The following is a 16,593-nucleotide window of genomic DNA, read 5'->3' as shown; positions in this document are numbered from 1 at the left end:
CCCTATAGACCATCTTTTCTTTACCCTTCCCTTTCACATAATTCTTCTTTCTCGGCATTATAGGAGTCTTAAACTCAATCCCTTGTGTTCTCGGACCTAGACGATCTTTAGGAGGGGCTTTCTTATTTCCAAGACGACTCTTCACATCAGTCTTGTGTGATCCGAATCGTTCCCTCCTACTTCTAGGGTTCAACCATGCCTTATATGCACTAGATAAAGGAGGAGGAGCTTGGTCACTTGCAGAAACGGTCCACAAAGGTCTTCCAATCCAATAAGTCTCGTACTTGTGAACGTTACTTTCATGCAACGATACTTCACGAGGACTATCGTTATAGCGTGGAACTACTTGTTCAAGTCCATACTGCCGCATCAGTCGAGAAGGGCAATAAAAGGTCAGTTTTGAGATACTAGGAACACGGCAATATGGAGTATCATTCGTGCCAACCATCCTAGTAAGCCTCCACCAAGGCACCACCCAACGAATGGAAAATTCCCTCTTTTCAAAGAAATATTTGCAATCTTCATACGACATGTTCGCAGAGTAATTCTTTTTCCTGCGGACTAGGTCGTTAGGGCCATATTTTTCATTATCGTTGGGGGCTTCAAATAATTCTAAACGCTCCATCAACCAAATCTGCAAAAAAGAAAAAAATCAGTCGTAAAAAAAAAATAAATAAATAAAAGGTACAGATTCCCGTGACGCGGCAGATCTCACCGTGTCACGGCAAACACCCACCGTGACACTGTGCCTGTTTTGTGTCACGGGGGCTACTCGGAGCGTATTTTTACCTGCAGAAGTACCAGGGAGCCCTTCCTGATGGCTTTCCGGTCAGCTTTTGCTTCTTTAAGGCCACGAAATGTTTCTCCAAGGCACGTCGGCATAGGAGATCTTCCAGATTCGACATGTTCAAGCACAGACGCTAGACAAGCATGTCCTACCATACCGTTTGCAAATAAAAGCTTGCTACACATGCAAAAAATATATGCCCTTCTACGATATAAATGATAAGACTCAGAGATAGGGCGATTAAAATATAAATTTGCAAGTTTTTCTAAGTCTACCTCATTAGCACACACAATTCTATTTAAATCTGGATCTGTTAGATTCAGATGGCGTTCAAAATCTTGGTAATAATATTCACGTAGGGTAGGCATGGCAATAAGATTTCTAGCAGGAAATCCAAAGATTGCACCGAATTCCTCCAGCAGGGGAAAAATTTCATCATAATCAAATTTAAAACAGTGTGTTTCTGGACTCCAATAATCTAATGCTGCCCTAAGATATCATGTTCAATAGCTACATGTCGCAGGGCTAGCAAACCCCTGACATGAAATAATTCTAACTCTCTTTTGTTAGCATTGGTCAAAGAATAAGACCAGTCGCGCAATGTATTATAAAAATTCTGAGACATGATTATTGAAATATGAAATTCTAAATTATTTTGTGTTTCGTAATTATGCATATCATGAATATACTGGTCCTATTTTATAGGAAAAGCGCTCGAAACTGCTCAGAAATTATCTTTTCATACGCGTAAAACACACCGTTGCGGAATACGCGTACCGTGACACGGGAAATACCACCATGTTACGGGAACTTTTGCCGCGACACGGACACGGTGTACAGTGCCGTGTCACGGCACCTCACGCGTTTTCTTTTTTCATCTTTTCCCGTATCTATCCGGATTTTTTTAGTATTTTATCTTCACCGTTTATTTTTCAATTTTCTGAGAGTTTTATTTCTAATAAAATTCTCAACTTTTTATTATTATTATTATTATTATTTTATTATTATCTTTATTTTATTCATCACTTTAATATTTTATTATTATTATCTTTTTTTTATTATTATTTTTTTATTATTATTTATTTATTCATCCCTTTAATATTTTTTTTCTCTTTATTATTTTACTTATTCATTTTATTTTCACTTGTCTTTTTATTTCTTTTTCTTTTGGGGAAGGTCGGTACCCTCCATTACTCCACTTACGTATTTGTTGCGTCATTAATAAATACACGATCACACACAATGAGTCTCAAGCACACACTAACATACAATAATAAAAGTAATGTACAAAAGAGTCATAATAAATAAACATGTCAAGTGTCATCATAGTATGTACAAATAAAAACCCTCGGTCAGAAGTCTCTAGAGCCAGAATCAGTATCATCTCCACCCTGTGAATATGGGAACGGTGAGCCAAAGAGTCCCTCCATCATCCGAGTACGGGGAGTAGTTTCCCTACTAGTCCCTGTGACCCCAGCAGTAGTCAAACTCAAGGCAGGACCCGTCCAGCCGAAAAATGGTGTAGACTGGCTCAAAGACGCGGGAATCGTCGATGGAGGCATCGTCTCATACATCGACACTGAGAACAAGCCCGACGCCGGTGGAGGAATCCCGGACAATGGAGCTGAAAATGAACCAGGATCCAAGGGAGTCAAAACAGACCCAAGCTCAGGCTGTGGAGGCTGTGAAAACGACTGCCGCTGCCCCTGACTCTGGCTCGGAAAGCGCTGGGAAGACTGAGGCTGCTGCCGCTGAGCCTCCTGAAACGGCTGAGTAATCTGAGGCTCTCGCTGAGAATGAGAACGTCGGTGAATCTCCGGAGATCGTCTACCACGACCAAGATCCTCCTCGTCCGAGCCTCTATGCCTCGAGCGCGAGCGAGACCTCCGTTGCTCCTGAAAGATACAAAATCAAAAGGTGTCAACAATGCAAAATAAAACAAATGGTAGAAGTAAAAAAAAATGAATAATACCTCAAGAACGTCACTAGAGCTCCGACAACTCGCACCACGCCGAAGCTTGATGATGCAATACTTCAGGGCGTCAACCATCTTCATGAGTCCCATCATCTCCGGGCGGTTAGGCTGAGGATAAAACAAAGAAAAGTCAGTAACAAGCAGTGTTAAAAGGATAAATAATGCATCAAAAAAACTTACCGGCTCAAAGATCTCGGGCAGAGACTCCTACGCCTGTCTGTAACCCTCTGGCGCGTTAGCAATGTGGTCCTCGGTGATACCAATCGACCCTAGATAGCGGACAGACTGAGGCGGAATCTCGATCCTCCCTACAGGGCGAATAGTCGTCTGAAAATATGATCGAATAATCAAGTTATTCGACTATTTAAAACAGAGACTAGTAACAAAGTTCCTCAAAAGAAATCATACCTCAGGAAGACGGGGTGGAAGAGCCAGAGAGGGAAGCAAGTCCTGCGCATAATCACCCTCCATGTGCACAAGCTCCTGCCGTGGAAAAGTATAGCGCTCTCCCCTGTTTATCAACTCCCTAATCAAGCGTGAGTCCAGCATCGACTCTGGTGGAGATGAGGGCACCACAAAGCGATCGCCGCTATGCTGACAAACGACACGCTCCCCCAAATACCAGACAAAGCGTCCAGTACCAACCAAAATGGTGCGGTGCGCTGGAAAGACGCAAGGCCTCAGGAAGATCAGTCGTCCCGGCCCAAGGACGATACTGGACATCAATGGCAACCTGAAAACCATAAAAAGTTGGCGTGAAACAACGGAGACAACGTCAGAGGGAAAATAACAGGCAACAAAACTAATTCTTACGCCAACAGAAGAGGTGCCTCGGTGTAGAAGCCCACGCAACGCAGGGATAGACTCCACCCGTGACTCTCCTCGATCACGCCAGCTGGCCCCGACAGGGAAATCATGGACCGCTCCACGACGCCGGCGAGGAGCCAGGCCTGGGAAGTACTCGTAGAACCATAGTTGCAATGAAAAGTAATCTTTAGCACATGAGTCGAACAAATTAAAGAGAAACCAAAAGAGGAAAAGATCATCACCTCTACGACTCTCCACAGACCATAGACAGTGATGGGAGACTCGTCGTTCAGCTGCCGACACCCATGACGTAGCGATAAGAGAAGGTTGGCGCATCCGAGGCTGGCCCAGCTATAGGATCCTATCTCATGGATCCTGACCAAAGAGGGGAGGTAACAAAGGAGTACGCGTGAACTCCTATCAGGAGAAAGGGTCATGGAGATCAGAATCAGGATGAAGATCCGCACTAGCTGCTCAGCCGATGTATCCTCCATGTCGAAGCCACGAGCTAAAACTAAAGCCAGCTTCGATCGCCCGCTCCTAGGACCACCTCGAGACACTGGTCGGGTCCTGATATGCTGAACGATCGGACCTAACAAATCAGCTGCCTCAGCCGATCCCCAAGACAGATCAGACATCTGAGCTACGGCCCGGTCGGTGAAGCGCAGCCCGCTAATCATACTGAAGTCCAGAGGGGTCACTGTCATCTCCCCCCAAGCAAAATGAAAAGTGTTGGTAATATCCCAGAAATACTCCAACAATGCGCGAACGACCGTCGCACCGCAACCCCGGGGGCTGCGAAACCCTACAACCGCCGTATAGAAATCTACTAAACCAGCCGATTCCCACAGGGCGTTCGTAGAAAAATCCCTCGTAATGATCTGGTGAAGTCGAGGAATCAAATCGCCGGCTCCAGAACCGTGGTGGCGAAGCGTGCCGTCGACTATGCCGGAGAGTGGGCGATGAGAAACATGGTTTTCACGGTAGAAAACCAACTGGTCTGGAGTCCACAGAGGTGGAACCCACCTACCTCTACTCGTAGAAGCCCGAGGCTCGGACTCTAAGGCATCGTCGTCCATACCCTCAGGAATAGTGGGAGTGTCCTCCCGAAAAGCCTGACGCCGGCCGTGGGTAGAAAGATCGCGATCCCGTCGCCTAGGCATGCTATTATAAAGATCTAAATGCTTAGCATTATTTCCTAAGACATTTAATTCAAGTTGCATTTTTATAAAAATAAAGATTTAAATACTTAGCATCATTTCCTAAGTTATTTAGTTATTTATCGAATTATACGCTAAATTTTTACCTCCGGGTTAAAAATTGGCAAAATTATGGTATTTAGTTTCTCCATGACAAACTAATACTACAGTTCTCCTAGCCGCATGATACTATGTTCTCCATGAAAATATAGTACATACGCAAAATATGTTCCGAAGTTGCACAAAAACAATGAGACAACACATCATGAAATATTTTACAAGGTCCACCACCATATTTTCACCATTTCAAGTGCAAAGAAGTAACATGAACATCATTTCACAAAAGTAGTACCCAAAAATGGTGATTTGCTCAATTCTCCATCAAATCATGCAATTTTTGTCTCAAATTTCTCACAAACACACATACATACATATACAAGTAAAATCATGGCAAGAATTTCAACATAAAACCTCAAAATAAAAAATCCCCAAATTGATTTTTAAGGGTTTTTCATGAAATTACTTATTTGAAGCAAATTGGAGACAAAAATCAAAGGAAACTTACATGGATCCTTGTAGAGAGTCGAAAATGAGGAAAGTAGCAAGAAATTAGAGCAAAATTGGTGAAAATTTGAGCTCCAAAAGCTCGAAAAACCTCGAAGATCAGTGCAGCCGCCGTGACACGGTCGAGATACGCCGCGGCTCGGTTCAAGGATGACGTGTCACTGGGATTAAGTCCCGTGTCACGACAATTATAAAGGTCGTCGGAGCTCCGGCAGCAGCAACGGAGTGCAGGCGATGGAAGCAGTCAGCAACAACAGTACGCAAAAGCAGGCAGGCGAAGAAAACCGCCGTGTCACGATTGCCGGTCCCGTGTCACTGTGACGCCGGACGAGCGTCGGTTGTTTTAACCGTGGCGCGGTGATTTGTGTGAGCAAGAAAATGAAAATGGAGAAGATAGAGAGAGGAGATGAATAAGGAAATGGCGAAATGGTGAAAAAAGGTGAAGCAGAATTGTGAATTTAAAGCCAAAAAGTAACCGTTACGCACCCCATTCACCGTGCCACAGTTACCGTTACCGTGTAACGGTACTTTGATTACGTGGCGTGCTGGGATTTGTTGGTAAAAAGCATAATAATCCACGCGTTGACCAATTCAAACAGCAAAAATAACAATATATATATATATATATATATATATATATATATATATATATATATATATATATATATATATATATATATATATATATATATATATATATACATATATATATATATAATACCCCCGTGACACGGGGTTTCATCCAGTCTAACGGGGGATGTTACCGTGTCACGGCAAAAAGCCACGTGGCACGGTAGCTCTGCGCATTGTCAGCGAATATTCCTGGCGTTTTTGACCAGTTTGAATGATTTTTCGAGGTTTTTTTGGGCGGTTATTTTTTCGCTGGAATTACGCGAAAAATTCTAACTGATACTTAAAGGGGACTAAAATTACCATTTTACCCCTAGCAAGCATCAAAGTCTATTTTTCGGCATTTTAAGCACCTAATATGGTTGGATAGTCGACTAAAAGGTGTGAATCATCTGCGGCCCATGTTCGGGGATAATCGAACCATCATACACCTAGTTCAGCAATCGTCGGCTTTCCTCAGGCATGGAAAGCGTTATCGGTGGATTTTTTCTTCAAGTATAGAAAACCGCCAAGTCGGCTTTCCTCAGGCATGGAAAGCGTTATCGGTGGATTTTTTCTTCAAGTATAGAAAACCGCCAAGTCGGCTTTCCTTAAGTATGGAAAGCGTTATTGGTGGATTTTTCTTCAAGTATAGAAAACCGCCAAATTCCTTTGTTGGCTTTCCTCAAGCATGGAAAGCATTATCGGTGGATTTCTTCAAGCATAGAATGACACCAAATTCATTCGTCGACTTTCCTCAGGCATGGAAAGTATTATCCGGTAGGTTTCTTCGGGCTTAGAAAGCTACCAATCTCTTCAGACGGCTTTCCTCAAGCATGGAAAGCATTTCAACAAACGTCATCCGGTGGATTCCTTTAAGCATAGGAAAATACCAAACTCATTTGTCACCGATACACTGGTGTCAGATAAGCGTTCTATCCCTTTACTCTTTTATCTGTGGAATTAACATTTTTTTGCAGGTATCGGCGTATACAGAATGATTTAGGATCGCAGAACGTCTTAAATCATTCTCTGTCCATATCGGCTACTTTGACTATCGTTTTTCAAAAATGACGTTTCTACAAACTCAGTCAAAGTGGGGGCTTCTGTAGACACCTAAAAATGTCTCCCCAAAACCGAACCCGATGATGAACAACCTTTCACCGCCACTATTGGTCAGGTTCAGTATTTAATCCCGAGAGCGCTTAAAAAATCGTATTTGATTAAATTCATATTTCTGAACGGTCCGTGGATTGGTCTTGATGTTTGGTAAAAGCATAGTTTTTATTTCAGCCCAAACTTATTATTTAATTTTTAGTCCAAACCCTTTTTTATTTTATTTTTGGCCCAAACCTTTTGTTTATTTTTTATTTAATTATTTTCTTATTTTAGCCCAAATAATAATAAGTCAGAAAAGGCCCGAAATTATCAATCGGCACTTAAAATGCCGAACGAAATTAGGGTTAAAAATGTATTTAGACGAAAAAGTGGGCTGGAAATTCCCGCGCCACGGCAGACAGCCACCGTGTCACGGGAATCCTTCCCGTCTGACGGTGTGATTTCCCATGACACGGGAAGTCCGCCGTGACACGGGACATTCCGTGTCTTTTCCGCGTAAACCCTTAACGCGTTTTCTTTCCCGTTTTCTGAAAATTTCCCGCGTCACACTAAAAATGTACCGTGTCACGGGAAAGTTTGCCGTCTGACGGTGGGACTTCCCGTGTCACGGTACAATTTGTCGTGTCACGGGATACTTTTTTAGGGTTTTTATCATTTTAGGGTTCCGTGTGCTCCCTCAGCACATTTTCCCTATAAATACCCCCTCATTTCTGATGTACGGGGCAGGAATTAACTCTCGGATTTATTTTTCTCTCTTCTATGCTTTAGCCTAAACACTAGCCTACCCTTCTCATTTCAAAATTCCTTCTTCAAGTGCTCAAAGGAGTCCATACTTTACTCGTGGTTCTATCCTTAAGCCAAGGCGTGAAAGGTAGAACTGTTTGAGGCTTTGGCCTCAAATCAACTCTACTTTATTTAATTTAATTTAATCATTGTTTTATTATTTCCTTGAAGTTACTAACTTGTTTATTATTTTGTAGTTGCAAACAAACAGAATCAAAGTAAGAATCATGTTCCTTTTATTTCTATTATTTTTCTAACGACTTTATGTTGTTAGAATTGTGATTAAATTGCTTCCAATATTAATGTTTATTCTATTATTATTATGATCACCATATTGCATGTTTAAAGGGAATATGTAATTGAAAATCACGCCTAATAAGATAATTTGGACAACCGATTTAGGATCCTTTTTAATCTTGTTATTAAATCAAGTGATCACAAATATTTTAGAATAATATGTGCATTAATATTCAACCAATTTAGTTAAATAATAGTTTGGAGCAAATTGAATATTTGTTTGTATGCCTTTGAGATCACATGAGTGCTTTTCAATATAAGAATCGAGTAGAGGCCAATACGGGCGAATGTGACTCCATGACTCACTTCGTACCATCATCCCCGATCCTCCTTTCGTGGTTCCGAACCATATGGAGTTAGTAATCTCATGGATTATGAATGGGGTGTAACCTTCACGGGTTAATCGTTGTTGCCTTCGTTGTCCCTTATTCGTGGTTGCCTTAAATGATCCGTGAACGGTTTACAAGTTCCTTAAAAACTTGTTGGCGGCTCCCTACTTTTCTTGTCCCTAATCGTATTATGTCAATTCCCACTTCCTATGAGTGCCAAGCATATTCACAACATGCTTTTAACGTAGGCGCACTTCGAGCGACGCCTACACCTATTATTAGGGCAGGTTCAATCTCGTTTAGGTTGGATTTGTACCTTCATCCCCAAACTACCAGTCATGGTTCCAGACCTATTGGAGTTGACGATCTCCTGGATCGTTAAGGGGTGTAACCTTCATCTTGTGAACGGTTTACAAGTTCCTAAAACTTGTTGGCGACTCTTTTGCTCTATCTTCTTTCCCTTTGGATGCCACCATGCTTTAGTGTATGATCACAATGGGGTTCAAGTTTGGGGTAATGCTTGAAATATTCCCTACAGCAGCAGTTACCGCTATTCGTTTAGAAAACTTGGGAAAGTCTTGAAGGTTGACCGAAAACTCAAAAACTATGACCGGAAACCTTAAACGTATGGCGGAGCTCTTGAAGATTTAGGGAAGAAACACTATCTCTCTCTAAAAAGCTCTGACTTCTCTCTGAAATTCCCAAAGTTCCAGAGTAACAAAATGAAGTCAAACATCATATATTTACAGGAAAAATTATGGGGCAAAACGGTAAATCTGTCTTTCCCACCTAAGAATTCGAACAGTTACTTTTTGAAAAAGTTAACCTAGAATTCAAATGGTTACAATTCCGCCACTTTAAATAGAAGGGAATGCAAATGGGCTGATGGCACGTTAAAATAGACAGTCGGTATACTGCGCCCGACTAACCTCAAGACTCAGAAGTGTCCAACAGAGGAATTACAGGCGAACCGGACAAAGCGTCCAGCCTAAGGGAGATATCCCTAGATAAGATGGACGGTACTGTCCGTATACCAAAGAAGCCCTCGAAACTTATGTGAATACTCGGGCATATCTAGATTAGTGGAAAATTAGAGGAGGCGACCCATAGAGTACGAGCCAACCCCCTCTGAAGGGCAAATATTTGGGGTAAAAATTATTCCAAAACGTGGACCAATGCCATAGTGACATGTGGCCTAATCAAAGGTCGTCACGTGTCACTATAGGAAGATGACACGTATGCAAGCCCTATAAAGAGCCCCTGAAAAAAGGGAAAAGGGCCTCCTTACATCAGGAGGCCAAAATCCCGAGAAAGCCGTAAAACGGCGCCCCCCTAAGGACACGTGTCCATGCCTGATTGCGCCACCAAACAGAAAATGTCATTATAGGGTAATAACCCTAAAAAGCATAGATCCCCACCCCTATAAATACCCCAATCATTTATGATGGGAGGGGGGATTGTGACATAATATTCAATAGAGCATTAATAGCTCCAACTTCTCTCTACTTTCTCTCTCTTTAGCTTTTCCGATTTCCTGTTACTAACTTAACCGTCGGAGGCGAATATTCTGGCAACGAAATATTCGTGTTTTGCAGACGTCTGGGCCGTCTATCCAAAGAACGCGACCAGTTTCCCAGAGGAGATCACAAAAATACCCGAAATAAAACATAACTTGACATGTATATATAGAATCAATGAAGATTTGTATATAATATAATGCCTAAAAATAAAGTGATGAAGTATTGGCTTGATACAAAATGAAACCTACTAACCACTAAAAGGTTACAAGGCATTTAAAATTATAATCGAAATCGTTTAACAGCTTGAAACCGACCAGCCTAAAATAGAACTGAATCGATTAACAAATGATTTTTTAATTTTGAAACCGAAAATTGATTCGGACCGTGTTTTACTAAACCAAACTAGTCCAATTTGAATAATGTTAAAATGTATAAGAACCGAACCGATTATAATCCGAACTGAAAAAGAACCGAATCGAAAAAAACTGTACCATTGTTAACCCAAACCGTTTCTAACCCAAAATCGTTTGAATCAAATTTATAGCTATTTACATAGAACCGTTTATAAACCGCAGCTTGTTTACACCGAACCGTTTACTACTCGAGTCGTTTACAAGCCGAATTGACATAAAGCTGCAAAAAAATAAACATAAAGTGTACTGAACCAATAATAATATGAAATGTTCCATGCTAAACTAAAACTGAACTGAGTGACTATTTTGATAGTGTTATGTAAAACTCACACATTTACATGTTTTGTTTGTTTTTTTTTTAAAAAAAATATGTCTAATATTTTGAAATGGAGAGTGTTAAAAAAAAAAAAAAAATAATAATAATAATAATAATATAATTGTATTTCTTTTAGCAAAAATTGTGTACCCATAGTCAACCCAAAAGCACTCACCAAATACAACCTTATTTTGGGATCCAAGGAATATACTATAAAAATTAGTACACTCACACACACTCTTTCCTTACTTTTTCATGTCAAACTCCCCCAATCTCTCTCTTACTCTTACTTTTCCCCCTCTTCCACGGTACTTTCTTGTCGGCATTCCCCAACTAAAATCTCCACTTTTTTTGCAGTTAAACTCTGTCCTCACTTTCTTTACAAAACAGAGATTCATTCTTCCTTCCTAAATATTATTGCTTCTTCTACTTCATAAATCAGAAAGATTTTGCATAAATTAGATTCTCTTAAATTCCTACCCCTTCTTTTTCTCTTTTATCCAAGATTTTATTTTCCCCTTTTATCTACCTCTTTTGAAGATCTTGAGACAGAGGTACAGTACTTTTGTCTATTTCCTTGATTTTATTGGCTAAATATCTTTGGTAGCTTTTATTGTACAGTCGGTGTACCATACAACCAAGATTCATTTTATTTTTGCTTATTTGTTCATTTGGGTAGTCCAGATGAACAAATGAGAAAAAAAAAAAAAAAAAAAAAAAAATTATGTCGTGTGTTTGATAATGAACCTATTTTAAAAAAAATCCAAATTTATTTAATTTTGTACTAATTTTTATTTTTGATTACAGGGTTTGTTAAAGGAAAAAAAAAAATCAAAGAAAGGGTAGGTTGTATACTTGGCATGTGATGATTAATGTGATGAATCCCAGCAAAGAATCCATGAAAGAGGTAGAAAGTTGTTTAGATCGTCAGTTATGGCATTCTTGTGCAGGAGGTATGGTCCAAATGCCAGAAATAAATTCCAGAGTAATTTATTTCCCACAAGGTCACATAGAACATGCTCAAGTTAATAGTATTGATCTCAAAAATTACCCAAAAATACCCCCATTAATTCCATGTAGAATTTCTGGGATCAAGTACTTAGCTAATCAAGAAAATGATGAAGTTTATGCAAAGATTAGATTAGCACCTTTAAGAGGAAATGATTTTGATGATGAAGATGGGTTTATTGGGAGTAATTATGATATGGAAGGGTCAGAAAAACCTGCATCTTTTGCAAAAACATTGACACAATCTGATGCTAATAATGGAGGGGGATTTTCGGTACCACGATACTGTGCTGAAACTATATTTCCTAGGCTGGATTATTCAGCAGAACCCCCAGTTCAGACTATCCTTGCTAAGGATGTTCATGGGGTGACCTGGAAATTTCGGCATATTTACAGGGGGACGCCTAGAAGGCATCTTTTAACAACTGGTTGGAGTAATTTTGTTAATCAGAAGAAGCTTGTTGCTGGGGATTCGATTGTATTCCTTAGGGCGGATAATGGCGATTTGTTTGTAGGGATTCGGAGGCCTAAGAGGGAGATCTTACATTGTGGTGGATCTTCCTATGGAGGAGGATTTGGTGCTTTTCTTAGGAGTGATGAGAATAGATTGGCTCGAAACTTTGAGGGTATTGGGTCTAACAGTGGTAACAATGAGAAATTGAGAGCGGAATCTGTGGTTGAAGCTGCGAATCTTGCTGCTAGTGGTAAGGCATTTGAAGTAGTTTACTATCCTAGAGCAAGTACACCTGAATTCTTTGTCAAGACTGGAGCTGTAAGGGCGGCGATGCAAGTGCAGTGGTGTGCAGGAATGAGATTTAAGATGGCATTCGAGACTGAGGATTCTTCTCGAATCAGCTGGTTTATGGGGACTATTTCTTCTGTTCAAGTTGTTGATCCTATCCATTGGCCTAATTCACCTTGGCGCCTTCTTCAGGTACTTGTTTATTTCATAATTCTCTGCACTCCCAAGTTTTTTTCATAAATTTGTCAATTATAGTATGTCTACTACTAAAATATGATACTCAAGTAAAAAATTTAGGATTTGAACAATAAGATTAAGCTGCTGAGCTGAGTTAGTTGATTGAAATGAAGATTCAATGTGATGGGGTTTACAGAAGATAAACTGAACTTGTTCATTATTGTAGAAATTAAATCAAATCACTTATTTTGGAATCTAGTTTGGTTACGCCTTTAATAATAGATGTCTGAAATCTCGAACAAGAAATTGAAACTCTGCAGTGTCAGCATAGTCTTGTTCTTTGGATGAGTCGTTGTAATGTTGAGATATTATATTTCTTGCTCATACATCTAACGTCTTGGTAAATTATGGCTTTTCAGGTTGCTTGGGACGAACCTGATCTACTCCAAAATGTCAAGCGAGTGAACCCATGGTCGGTTGAATCAGTGACAAACATGCCACAGATCCATATGTCTCCATTTTCGCCTCCTAGAAAGAAGCTAAGGCTTCATCAAGTCCCTGAAATCCCTTTCGCTGACCAACTTCACATGCCAGCATTTCCTAGCAGAGCCTATGGACCTAACGGCTCGTTATTTGATTTAGCAGAGGTCCCTGCAGGTGTACAGGGAGCCAGGCATGCCCATTTCAGACAATTTTTGTCAGATCATATAAACAAAGTAAATTACTCTAGTCTTCTTTCCAATGGACCAGAGCTGAAATATCACCACGGTGGCTTCTCAGCAAAAAAACCGATAGTCAGGGAAAACTTATCATCATTCCTTACAATGGCAACTCTCCAAGAGAGTCCTAAGGAGAACGATATGCCAACACCGAAGTTTATGCTGTTTGGAAAGCCCATTCTAACTAAGCAGCAAATCTCCGAAAGCTCTTCCAGTGATTCAGCAAGAACTGCATCAGACAGCAATGCAGACAGGATGGGAAACTCATCTGATGATTGTAACGATACATCATTGAACAAGTCCTCTGGTGAAGGATTTCCCTGCAAAGTTTTCATGGATTCTGAGGATGTTGGCAGAACTCTCAGCCTTTCGGCCCTCGGTTCTTGTGATGGCTTGTATAAGAAGATCGCGCAACATGTTTGGCAAGGAAAGGTCCTAGAAGCCTAACAATGTGCTCTCTAGACATCATAGCCTAGCTTATTGTCGCGGCTAAATCACCACTTAGCTTACTGTCAACATTTTGGAAACAAGCTCTATGATGTTCAGACAGAAGCATTTGTGGACTTGTGGTTATGAATTAATCTCGCGTTTTTTTAAATTGTCTTTGGGGATACTTATAAATTATCAGTTATGTATTTTACTTCAAGGCGTGCAAGATATCGAATCTGCAAGTCGTTTTGTAAAGGAAACGGCTCCTATCCATTTCTGGGTTAGTGACCCTGAAATGGCAAGGAGCCCATTCCGCACCTTAATTGTAAGAATTTCATTAGTGAACTCTCTTATTGAAGTTTAAATCTTTGCTAAATTAGTTCATTTTCTTTTAAATACATGAATTTATGATACCACCGGTAATTTAATTATTAGTGTTGCTAAATACATGTAATTGATTCCTTCAAAAAAAAAAAAAAAAAAACATGTAATTGATTAGCTTTTACATTATTTACACACTTTTACGCCCTGTTCCGAATTACTAAAAACAATTGAATTGAATTGATTGGGGCCGAATCAAACTGAAATGAATAGTTTATGAGATATAAAATTAGGTTCTGAACTGAACTGAAATTAACTATACAGAATAGGCCCTAATTATCTTGCTATGGTTAGCCTCGTAGTGAGATTTGATCCCACAAGATGCATATATATCCATTTGATCAAGTCTCACTGTTTAAGAAAGAGAGTAGTGTACGTAGCTTTGTCACTCTCTTCGTTTTTTTTTTTTTTTTTTCATTCATTTGAAGTCTTGAGAGATTGATTCTACGGAGTAATTGGCAATAGAATCTTGTAATTTAACATAATCTAGTAGATGCATATACTAGTATTTGCATTTGAAGTCTCACTGTTTAGTCTCTTACTATCTCATACTGTTTTTTTATTCATTTGAGTTTTTTTTCATTGTTATATTTTAAAATAAGCAAAAAAAAAATATTAAATGAGTAGATATAACGTTATGCACACCTTTTACCCTAGTGTATATAAAATTGTGTTAAACAAGATGACTAAACAAGGAAATATGGAACGAGTAGAAAATAACATTATGTGCACCAATCACCCAGGTGTATAAAATTGTCTAATGTTAAAAAGATGACTAAACAAAGAAATACGAATTAAGATTGAGATGATGGAGTAGTGACATTGCTTCCACCTCGTATCCCTGAGATATAAAGATTAAGCATCATGGGAGATGGGACACATTTGAGGGATTTCCATTATCTCCACCCCTAAATGAGCCCCCTTATCAACGAGTTAATTTGAAGCTTTTTTATTTATTCGAAATAATATATTGTATATATAAGCCTTTAAAAATACTTTCTCCGTCCCTTAATATAATTTCTCTTTCTCTTTATTATGTGAGAAAAAAATGCTCAAAAAAGGCATTATATTAGGAGACGGAGGGAGTATTTAATAGTAGCAATTAAGGTAGTATTAAAAAGAATGGAAAGATAGAGATTTAGTTAGCGCATTTCAGTGAGCGATAGTGAGATATGTTGGAAATTGACCAAAAGCGGATGATAAGGCATGAGATGCGGTAAGGTTGTGCTGTTGGTTTGCTCGAAGGTCAAATTCGCCAACCATAAAAATAATTATTAAAAGTCAGCAGCGCACCTGCAACTTCAATTACCAGACGCAAACATTTGTCAATTCTATTCAATTGTCTACTTCTCTACGGACTACGGAGTATTACAAACAACACAACAATCTACATCTTATTCCAACAATCTTCACACGTGGGGTACTTCATCCTCTTGGTCTAATACGTTACCATCACTCTCTCAACTCTCCATTTTTTAAAATTAAAATTATAAAATAAAATAAAATAAAAACATTAATTTAATGCTAAGCCTATTACTAATACTGACCTGAACTGTAATAGATCTAAATAATGCTTTGTTTGATTGCTTGAACGCCTTAATCTAATAACTGGGGTTGTCTATCTGAATCAAGATACAGATTTTTTAGAAGGTCACTCATCTGAATACTACTCTCAATCATTGTCGCTCATGTTAAGCGATGTGACAAAGGTTTATACTAGCTATCACTCGCCTACCGTAACCCTTATCTTTTTATCCAGTTTTTGGATTGAAAGCAGAAAGCCCTACTACATTTGAAGTATGAAAAATTAAAATTGTTTCGAGATAGAAGGAGTGTCATTTATAGAATACATTAGTGGTAAATTTATGTGTGGTTGAGAGGTTTTTTATTATTATTATTATTATTATTATTATTTACTAGATTAGCTCCGTGCGATGCACGAATATTATAAAAAAAAAAAAAAAAAAAAGAGAGCTATTTAAATAATACTCCCTACAAAAATCATAGGATATTAGGTAAACAGTTGTCAAAAGGGTAATTAAAAAATTGTGAAGAGTAATGTACAGTATTATGTATTAAAATATTTTGTAGTCAATATTTAATTTTTTTATCAAAAAAAAAAATGTGAAAGAGAAAAAAAAGTTAAGGCAGGAAAATTTTGAAGGAGAAGTTGACATGTGTACAATTTGGATAAATGAATGATGTAAGCGGTTGTTCTTTTAGTATTAGTTATAGAATATTATTATTATTATTTTACTATTATTATGTTTTATTATAATAAAATTCGTAAACTGATACATTTTATTTTGACACACATATTTTGCTATTTATAATAAAATGAGTATGATATTGTTCTTTTCAATTATATTTATTTTTTTATTATTTATTTATATATATTTTATATTACTCCATTGTCAAT

The 16,593-nt window shown here is 38.8% G+C and overlaps 1 protein-coding gene across 2 annotated transcripts; it reads left to right on the top strand.

Moving 5' to 3' along the window:
* The first annotated feature begins 10,984 nt into the window (after window positions 1-10,984).
* Window positions 10,985-14,169, top strand: LOC145555857 (auxin response factor 18-like). Of its 2 annotated transcripts, XM_081617576.1 has the most exons (3): window positions 10,985-11,272; window positions 11,526-12,660; window positions 13,065-14,169. In XM_081617576.1, exons 2-3 carry the CDS (start codon window positions 11,584-11,586, stop codon window positions 13,809-13,811), a joined length of 1,824 nt encoding a protein of 607 aa, XP_081473702.1. In that variant the 5' UTR covers window positions 10,985-11,272; window positions 11,526-11,583; the 3' UTR covers window positions 13,812-14,169. The 2 variants fall into 2 exon arrangements, with proteins under 2 accessions (XP_081473702.1, XP_081473701.1); XM_081617575.1 differs by lacking the exon at window positions 10,985-11,272 and having other exon boundaries at window positions 11,287-12,660.
* Window positions 14,170-16,593: the final 2,424 nt, after the last annotated feature.

The sequence above is a fragment of the Chenopodium album genome, chromosome 8 (genome assembly GCF_948465745.1).
Source record: "Chenopodium album chromosome 8, dcCheAlbu1.1, whole genome shotgun sequence".
Classification (NCBI taxonomy): Eukaryota; Viridiplantae; Streptophyta; class Magnoliopsida; order Caryophyllales; family Amaranthaceae; genus Chenopodium; species Chenopodium album.
The sequence above is the reverse complement of the archived record's forward strand: the minus strand, read 5'-3'. Positions and strand labels throughout refer to the sequence as shown.

Excerpts from the sequence above, each read along its gene's own strand:
- LOC145555857 (XM_081617576.1), top strand. The coding sequence starts at position 11,584 with ATGATTAATGTGATGAATCCCAGCAAAGAATCCATGAAAGAGGTAGAA. Across the intron at positions 12,661-13,064 it reads CACCTTGGCGCCTTCTTCAG|GTTGCTTGGGACGAACCTGA; the intron begins GTACTTGTTTAT and ends ATGGCTTTTCAG.